The sequence below is a fragment of the Vulpes vulpes genome, chromosome 10 (assembly GCF_048418805.1).
Source record: "Vulpes vulpes isolate BD-2025 chromosome 10, VulVul3, whole genome shotgun sequence".
Taxonomy (NCBI): domain Eukaryota; kingdom Metazoa; phylum Chordata; class Mammalia; order Carnivora; family Canidae; genus Vulpes; species Vulpes vulpes.
In genome coordinates this window covers 13195801-13205887 of record NC_132789.1, presented here as the reverse complement: position 1 = coordinate 13205887, position 10087 = coordinate 13195801, and the positions used below count along the sequence as shown (strand labels likewise).

The 10087-nt window shown below is 39.9% G+C and overlaps 1 protein-coding gene across 3 annotated transcripts in view; it reads left to right on the top strand.

The window, feature by feature from the left end:
• Positions 1-734: 734 nt before the first annotated feature.
• Positions 735-10087, top strand: part of MED13L (mediator complex subunit 13L) — a 296777-nt gene continuing 287424 nt past the window's right edge. For 2 of the 3 annotated variants that reach the window (XM_072722903.1, XM_072722902.1), the window contains exon 1: positions 735-867. In XM_072722903.1, the coding sequence (XP_072579004.1) occupies positions 796-867 (72 nt within the window). In that variant the 5' untranslated portion in view covers positions 735-795. Of the gene's footprint in view, positions 868-1314; positions 1887-10087 lie in introns of those variants that run through there. The other variant, XM_072722904.1, reaches the window with a different exon arrangement.

Here is a 10087-nt window from a genome sequence, read left to right as displayed (position 1 = left end):
GCCGGCGCCCGTCACGTGACGCGGCGCCAGCCAATGGCGGGCCGAGCCGCGGTCGGCGGCCGCCATTGCTGTCAGAGCGAGCGAGCCCGGGGAGGGAGGAGAAGCGAGGCTGACTGGGGAGGAGGGGGGGGGTGGGGGAGGAAGAGGAAGGAGGGGACGTCGCTCGGCTGCCGGGGTCGCCCGCTGGCTTCGTCCGCACCCCCCCCTTCGCGAGTTCGCGCTCCGCGGCGGCGGCGGCTCCGAGGCGGCGGCGGCGGCTCCGGGGCTCGCCTCCCCTCACGCGCCGGCGGGGGCCGAGGGGGAGTCGGTGGCTGGAGATAAACAAGGCGGCGGCGGCGGCGGCGGCGGCGGCGGCGGCGGCGGCGGCGGCGGAGGCACAGGGAAGGCGGAGGCGGCGGCCGGCCGGGAGGCAGCGGCGGCCCTGAGAGGCGGGGAGGGCGCCGGGCCGCGCGGACAGCGCCCCCCGCCGCCGCCGGAGCCGCGCGAGCCGCCGCGGGAGCCGCCGCGGGAGCCGCCGCCGCCGCCGCCGCCCGAGCAGGAAGGAGCCGCGCGGCCGCCGCGGACCCCCCCGCCGGCCCGGGCCCGGGCCCGCCGCCCCCGGCGCGGCGTCGCCGCGGCGCCTCCCGCCCGCCCGCCCGCCCGTCCCCGCCGGCCCCCGCGCCCTCCTCCCCCGGCGGCGGCGGCCCGGCCGCCCCGCGCTCCCCGGCGAGGCGCCGCCGCCCGGCCCGGCCCGGCCTCGCCTCGGACGCCTCGCTCCGACATGCCCCGCTCTGGCGGCCGGGCTCGCGGAGGATCATGACTGCGGCAGCGAACTGGGTGGCGAACGGGGCGAGCCTGGAGGATTGTCACTCCAACCTCTTCTCGCTGGTGAGTAGCCGGGCGGCGGGGCGGGGGGCTGCGGCGGGGGGGCCCGACCTGCGCCGCCGACCAACTTTCTCCTCCCGCCGCCGGGACGTCGCCCCTCCCTCGCCGCTCCCCGCCGCCCGCCGCCCGCCGCCCGCCGCCCGCCGCCCGCCGCTTCTCCCCCTCTTGGATCGTCTCTCCCTCGCCTTGGATCCCATCCAGTGTTTATTTGGCTCTTTAAAAATCATTTGTGAGCGCGGCGCTCGGCGTGGAATTTGCATGTGGAAGTCTCAGAGCTGCGGATTCTGGGTCGCACTTCGAACGCCCACCCTCTGTTGCCATCACACCCCCTTCCCCTCCCCTTTCTCCCTTTCTCCCCCCCCCCCCTTTTTTTTTTTTACCCCTAAATGTGGGAGGCTTTGCCTTGTGCTGCCCGCGCCCGCGATAAGCAGCCTTTTCTCCCCCCCCCCCGCCCGCCCCCCTTGCGGGATCGGCTGCCCGCCCGCCTTTTGAAAAAAAATTTTTTTTTTTTTTTAAATTCCGTAATGACACCTGCAATTTCGCCCGAAAACAGTTGATTGAATGCGATGGTGTCAGTAAAGGACTCTTGCACCCGAAGCTCCTGCGACTGTAAACAGCGACGGCCGCCTGCCTCTCGGGGCTCCCCGCGCCGGAGAGCCGGAAAGCCATTGCACCGAGCCGACGGAAGGTGGAGGAGCCTTTTTCTTCCCTCTCTCCTCCTGTGTCTTTTAAAAACTGTTTTCTCTATCCTAACAACGAATCCACACACACACACAAAAGCAACAAGCTGGGCGGTTTGATAACATCGCTTTTATCTGCCTTCGCCTTTCTCGCGCTCTCTCTCTCTGATAATTGACAACTTTTCCCTCGGATTTGAATCGCCTGCCTTAATCTTGAAGCAGTTAGGGTGTCAATTGTTCTCCTGGAAGCCTGGCACCCGACGACGACGTCTAGATGCATCGAAATTAAAAATGTGTAGGGCTCCAGCAACTCTTTCCTGGCGGTGGCACTGACGTTTGGTGGTAAATGCCATCTTTGCTTTTTTATTGGGTCGTATTACCTAGCTCTGAAAACATTCACCTTGTTAAACCTGGCGTTTAGGCTAATAATTGCGGTGCGTGGTCTTTAAATATGTGCTTTGTGCATGAGTTACTGTATGTATAGCTATGTGCCCGGGAGACTACGAATTTGTTTAAATATTGAGCAAAGATTTGTAAACAGATGTAAGGCAATTATGTTTCAAGCGTAGAATATAATTGGAAAATTGGCTGAACGGTTTGTTTAATTTAGCTTTTAAAAAAACCCAACTTAAGTCATGTACCCTTTTTGAGGGGACTGCCTTTGGAGAGCATGCATTTTGGAAACTGTTTTCTGTAACCCCTGCAGTAGATAGAAGCATCATTTCCTTTTAATCCTTGTTTACAATTACACTGGATAAATAATTTAGTGTTCAAATTGTAATTAGTTACATTTAATTATGGGTAGGCATAGATGCTTTTTTTTTTTTCTCTTTGAGACTAGTGGAGAAATACACATTCTTGCCAACTTTTCAAATGGAAGTGTTATTTTATTAAATATTTTCTTATACAGATAAAAAAACATCAGGACACGTGATTTTTACCTACAAAAAGACAGTGACATAATATCTGTACTTTGAAGTGTAGATCAGGTCAGTCTTTTTTTTTTTTTTTGTCTTCCAGCATTTTTATTTAGGTATTCAGTCTTAAAATTCAATTACAAGTTTCAATTCTTCCTCTTCGTACTGTGATAATTTTCCCTTGATCTTTCGACATATAGGAGTAGAATTCATTTTGCCACCTCTTTTCTCTCTCCCAGTATATCATTTAGTATCAGTCAGATTCAGAGACTTTAATAGATTAGCAAACATATTGATTAAAGGGTATTTAAAATGGTTTTTGTTTGGTGGCTGGTGACCACATTGACACTTTAACAGGTAATTAAAATAACCAAGTAGACTAATATTAGTGAGGAGAGAGGCCCGAAATTACCATATATCATTCAGACTGGTAATGGCTTGTGTATATGTGGCTAATTTCTATACAGTAGATTTTGCAGACCAATGAAATTATATGTGTAGCCAGACTTTAGGATATATCATTTTTTTTTTTTTAAACTCAAGGATGATAATGTTAAAGAGATAAGATGTTTGAGATTCTTTTGGATAAACAAGCAATTTTATAGGAGAGGATTTTGTGTTTTATGACTGACTAAAGGTTTGTACTTTGGGTATTTCTCTCCTCAGCCTTTTTAAACCAGGAATTGAGGGTTGTTGTTTGTGTGTGTGTGTGTGTGTGTGTGTGTAGTATTACTTATTAGGTGGCAACTTTGAAATACAGAACTGAGGAAATGCATGGGTTGACCTTTTGTTTTTTTATTTAACAACTGTAGAGTGTCTACATTCTTTTGTATATGAAGGGTGGATAAGTTGCTAATTTTTTTTTTAATTGAGAATCTTAAAAAGCTGATGATACTGTGAGTTTTTGCTCATTCCAAATGAAGAGTTTTCCTCGAAAAGCAAATACAGCAGGAACCTAGAATTTTAAAAATATGTTGTCTGAAGTACATTGTATAGAATAGTTAATTCCAAGGGAGATAAAATCATCTTCTGTTTAAAATAAAGCATGTATTACAAGGACTCTTATGTGCTTAATGATAGCATGTATTTTTCTTTTTGGCCTGCAATTTTCTGAGCAAAGTATTGTTTATAGAGAATTTACTTATATACTCATATTAATGTGCATTGAAATATAAACTAGAGGTTAAACTACAGATCATTAGTTGGTACCACACTAATGATCCACCCACTTTCTATTACCTTGAAGGGTTCATTATGGCTTAACAAAAGTTGATTGTGCAATCAACTACCTTAAGATTTTTGTTCTTGTTTTGCTTTCTGATTTTCTACTGCATGGCATCAGATTTCCCAAATTGTTACCCCCCCCACCCCCATTTCCTAACGTGAAGAATGCCATTGTGTATGTATGATATGGGTGATTGTATGTTTCTTACTCTTGCTGCTGCTGCATTAAATGCATGCTTTGCTATTACCTTTGTGAATCAAAACTGTTTTTTCATGCAGTCCATCACATTTCTGGGAAGACTCTTGTTACATATTCCATCAGTTATGATTCAGTTAAGTGTGTTAAATCTGTCTTTTTGGAAACTGTAACAGTGCACCCTATGGTGTGTCAGCTCACCCTTGAGGGAAGACATAATTTCCAGATAAAAATATATTTTAGTTTTGTTTCTTTAGTCTTGTTTCTCTACTGTGATCATATGGAGGAAAGTGATTTTGTGTTCTTTAGCTAGATTTAAGTATATACTCTTTAAGGTGGGTTGGTCTAATTCTTAGGTATGTGTCTTCCAGGTTTAGGTTGTTTTGTTAGAATCTTCCTGACTATGGGATAATTGGGTGATGGTATCGAATTCTCCTCCCTGAATTGAAACACACATAGACATATAGTGCATACTTCCTATGAAGGACTGGACCATTAATTCTGTATATGAAGCTTTCAGGGAATCTGTTGGTGACCTTTCTTTTTTTCTGAAGAGACTTTTTTTTTTTTTTTTTTTTTTGGCAGAGAGAGAAGATAGCTGTAAATATAGAAACTTTGAAATCTATTCTTTTAAGCTAGAACCAAATGGGGATGGCTATGAGTTGAAAATGAGGCAAAGGGAAGGATTTCTCTCATTTTCTCAAGTGCCAAGATATATGCACAGAGTGTTTTTTCATCCCAATTGACAATTTTAGTATTTAAACTTCAAGCATCTTTTTTTTCATGATGGTTTATTTTCTTTAATGAAAATATTCATAATTTGCTAATGTATGTTTTCTGTTTAGCATTTTGTTGTTAGTAGCACATGGTGTTACAGTATTTATATATTTTTAATAGCAATAATTGCCACCCGGTAATAGTTGCCATATTAACCTCCAATTGCTAGTAAATATTTTTAAGTACATAATAGACAGCAATTTAAGGCACAGTGTAGCAGTTTACTGGACCGTTTTAAAGAGCCATTTGTACGTGTGATGAGTTCATAATTTTAAAGAGAAAATAATGTACCTAAGACTTCCATGGTGCAAAATAATGTTGCTGTGTTACTGCTCGAAGTGCTCATTGAGAGGAAGTTAGGTTGGGACTCTTTCTTCTTTGTGAGAATAAAGGCCTGGGGTTGCCTTTAGGACTATAAGTGTTTATTGAGTTTATCCCAGGGGCTTATATAGCTTAGCATTTTCTTTGGAATGTTTTGCTCATGTTTTCATGGTTGTATTAGGTATTTATTTGGGGAAAAAATCTAAGGCATTCCTTTAAATAACATTAAGTTATAGTAGTGGATTATATTAGTTAGATATGTAAGAATGGATTCATCTTTTTTGTTCACTGGCTAATGTAGCCTTGTTAATTGTGAGTTAATTGTATTTATCAAACACTTTCGGAGATCTCCTCTACTCTTGAGATTAACAAAGAGGATACTCTGTCACCAGTTTGTATTATATGCTATAAATTGAGACAACCTTTTGCAAAAGATAAGTACATTCTATAGTTATGTTTGCCAAGTTATTTAAAATTGAGTTGAAAAAAAAATTGAGTTGAAACTCAATGTAAATAGTAAAAAGATTGCTTATCTGGATTTTTTTTTTTTTTTTTTTTAAGTATGTGTGCTGCCGAAGTGAGCACTATCTGGATTTTTTTAATGAATAGTTAATACAGCTGTCAAAAGTTTGATTCAGGGATAGACTAGATATTTTTTCTGAAATGATTTGACTTATTTTTGATAGAAGAGAATAATAATAATGTTCCCTCTTTCAGTAGTAGAAGGTACCGATGTGTGTGTGTGTTTTTTTTCCTGAAAGTGGATATTGTTTATTTTTCATAGAAACTAGCCAGTGAAACTAGCCAGTGAGAGAGATTAAAGTTTAAGAAAATTAATAATATGATTGAGTATTGGGTATTATTATTACTGAAGTGTGCTCTGCAGCTATATATTAAATTGAGAAAAAGAATTTCTGCAACATTGTTATTAGTGCCGTTTGTTTAGAATGTATTGTGTGCTCATCTGCTCCAGAAGCTATTTGTGTTCTGTAGTGTTGGCCACCAGAATTTCTATTATGTGTGTTTTTTTTAAAAAAACATTTGTATTTTGAGAAATAATACCTAATGCATTGCAAAGTGAGGTGGTTAGGTAGCCTAAAAATGTGCTGTGGGGTATAGTTAAAAAAAATTCTCTCTCTCACACACACATTTGTTTCGTAGGACTTGCTTAGAATTTTGGAATTAATGAATCAATATTTGTAATGTGTTCTTGGAGTTTAGAACTTTTTTTCCCTCTTGAATCATTTAACTTCTTTCTGATCCTGTTCAGATAATTTCCTTTTATAGTATGTGCTTTTATTGTTTATTTGAAAGATTTGAAGGTGTTAGCTTTGTTCTGTTGTGGGAATTCACTTCATTACATAGGGGAGACGATTTTCCATTAATCTCGGTAAATATTAACATAAACGAGGAATAGTAAATTCAGACTCATTTGCATGAATGAAATATGTATGCTTGCCCAATTTTTGTTTAGTATAAAGTCACTTATGTACATTGACATAGTTTTCTCTCTCTCCTTTAGTTGTTATAAAAGTTTTAAATTCAATTAAAATGTTGCGGTTGATGTTATTTCTGACAGTTCCCCCTACTCTATTATGATGTTTTATTCTTTAATTTAAAAAATCATTTGTGGTATAGATTAGATTTTATCCCCATAAATTGGCTCTCATAGTCTTCTTTTAAGAGTGCCTGTTTTGCTTGCATTTATGTTAGCATGCTTTTATGTTTGTTGGAATAGAGTTGTTTTCCTTTTTTGAACTAAGAAAATGTCTTTCAGAGTACATTTGGATTGTATTCTGGAAAAAAAGAAGAAAGATGACTTTTTATTTTTCTTTCTTTCTAGATGAGAATTAGGAGAATCAGTTGTGTCCAAGGGAAAATGTTATGTCATTGACCTCTCCATACTCTGGTTTATTATGTATATTTCTGAATGTTTATTTTCTTATTCTTGGTGAATTGTGGTAAAATCCTATTAAAACTGTAGTTTTACTACTGTGAAATAGCGCAGAGCCCTGGTTGACAGCTTTCTACATTTTGTTACTTTTTCCAGTGTGGTGAAATTCCATTACTGTTGAAGGAGCCTCCTGGGTTGATTGTATTAAAATTTCATTTGTGTCTTTATTTTGCATAGTTTAGATTTGTAACTTTAACTTAAAAAAATGGAAAGGGAAAAAAATGGCAAGGGAAGATAAAGAGAATTAGGTAAACTTGTAGGTAAATATTCTTTTCTTATTTCATCATCGGATCTCTTTATTATAATAAAGTCATAATTTGTCCTAAATCACTGCATCAATTGGATATATTTTAAGACATTTGATATTTAAATTTGAGGAAATGTTTTGTTTCAAATAAAATATAGGATTAGTTGTGAATAAAACTTTTATAATATTGAGTGGAAATTTCAAAGATTGATCATCTAAAACGGTATATTGCGTGAAAACTGTTGTGGATTTTTTTTTTTTCTCTCAAAGAGCATTGATAAGTTTCTGAGGAAGTATTTTTGTGTAAGACACATGAAGCTTCCTCACAGAGTTCTACATTATTTCATTAAATAGGAAAGATGATTAAATCCATCTGGGTTTAATTTGAGAGCTAATAAGTAAAGTATTCAAAAGAGTATAATTGGTGTGAAAAAAACATTTTGTGTTGGCAATTCTTAATGATTGAATTTTAATGTCCTAAAGAGAAATAAGGAAAAACATATGGATATGTAACTCGGGAACCAGATCCTAGTTTATTTTTTAAAATTATTTTTTATTTTTTTTTGCATGTGTATATTTGTTTGGCACAATCCTACTCATCTTTTAAGTAGGTCAAATATCACCTCCTCCATGAAGCTTTCCCTAACTCTCACTGGCAGAACTAGTCACTCTTGCTCTGTAAATGTACCTTCTTTGTACCTGTGATAAGCACATGAGCTTCTGTAGGGCAGTGACCCTGCTACATCATCTTTGCCTTCTGTTTAATAGTTAGGCCCTCATTAACTATTTGTTAAATGAATGAATTACTGAACAACTATTCTCTATTTCCCAAGGGAGTTCTCATTGCTCTTTTAGGTCCTGACCACAATTATGTTATTTTTCTTTGAATTTATTTAAATTTTTAGCTCTGTATTCTGAATATATATTTTCTAGCCTATATGTACTGTGGCTTGGTAATATTTTAGGTGAGTTCTAACCTTTTTTTTTTTTTTAAAGAAACTCACAACTGATCAAGAAATGTGTGCTTATCATACATCAAAGGAATAGGAATTCAGTTAGTTATTTCGCTTTCTGTAGTATAATAGGCAACCTATAGATTTTGGAACCTGTTAGAGATTTTATTTGGGGCTTGATCCAGAAGTCCTTCATTTTCATTCTTTAAGCTGTATGGTAGGGCTTTTGTTCAACCTTTAGTTTAGGATTACTTTTCATGAGCCCAGCATAATGGGCAGTAATGGGGAAAATTGAGTGGTATTCATATTTTTTATTAGTAACTAGTCAAATCGGGTTGGTTGCGTTGTGGTTATGTGCCTCAGTTTCTCCTAAAATAAACTTGATGGAAATATGGAGGGCAAGAAATATGAAAGATCATTTTGGATACCTTTTAAGGGGAGACTAGAGAATGTTCTTTAGTGACTTAACAAATTACAGCTCAAGTCAGAGAGTAGCCCTAGGCGGTTCACTAGGAAGTTGCAATGGCAAAATTAGTTGTTCTAAGTATGGCACTTTTGTTGTATTTGTACTTGTTTTAGGGGGAGAAGATTAAGTTCTGTGTCTTTTGTCATAAATAAGCCATCATTGAGAAGAAAAACTCGAATTTTATCTTTGGATGTTCAAATTTTCATTTGTATATGTGATTCACAGTTGTGTGGTTTATCTTTAATATGCTGAGTGATTTTGCTGTACCAACCCTAAGTTATGACTGGCTGAGCCTGGAAATTGAACTGTGGCTCTTCCTTGGGAGTTTAAGCGATTAATTCCTTGGCAGCTCCAGAGTGCTCTTTGAACTTTAAATAGTAGTTCTATTAACATTTTGAGATTTGTCTCAGGGAATGTCAGAAATAGTACTTAATAAATATCTTTTTCTTCTTAAAGACTAAATCATGTTTTAGTCTGACACACATGTCACAACCCTTACTATGTTTTTGAACAAAGTATATATTCTCAACTACTGGCTAATTTCTGTTTTCCACTTAATAATGCAACAGCATCTAAAATTATTTTTAGATATTGTTGAAGGAATGAATTCCCCCACCCCCAACTGTAGGTTTTGCAATAGTCAGTGGAAAACTGAGTGGCCTAAGTTTTTATCCAGAGGTGTAGAATTTTACATATAGGTGTTGTTCAGTATTCTAAAATATTTTTTAAAAAGTTAATTTCTCAGTTTTTTCTCCCATGTAGAAAGTTATCCTTTGTTGCTACAAATGATGGTTAGCTTATTTTTGTTGTGTTGTACTTGATTACTTGTATTATTTATGGTAGCATTTTTATGGGAATGAACTTAAATTTATTGTCCCTGTTTAAAATGTCAGGAACACCTATCCTCTGACTGTGTAGTGTTGGCAATCAGAGCAGGCCCTCCAAAAACCCTTCTTGGCCCCAGGCAGGAGAAGTGAGGACAGCCTGGCACCTAGGCACTTTTCTAGGCATTGGAGAGAGGATTGGTATCAAAAGAGTGTTGAGAGGTGCAGATGTGTGTCCCATCCCCTGCCCCCCCCACCCTGTGTCCCCTCCCCCCATGGGGAGAATTTTCCCTTTTTCCCTTCCTTCCCCCCCCCCCCTTTCCCTTCCTGTTGGGATCAACTGCTGCTTCCTCTTTGATACACTTTAATCAAAACTTTGAGAATAGTGGCAGGTCCTGTGATGTCATCAGGAAAAGATTTTTTTATTTCTTTGTCTTTTAGCTCTTCCCTTACCTTTTTTCCTTCACTTAGACCAGAGAGAAGCTTTCTACTTGCTATTCTGTGTGGTAAATGAGGACTTCTGAGCCATAGTGAAATGAAAAAGGGAATTGCGGGTGAGATTGGATGGAGTAGCCAATAAACTGGTATTTAAAAGTGTTAATTTCTTATATGTTATGTTTGAGAAATTTAGGACTTACAGATTTCATTTTTGAATAATGTATAT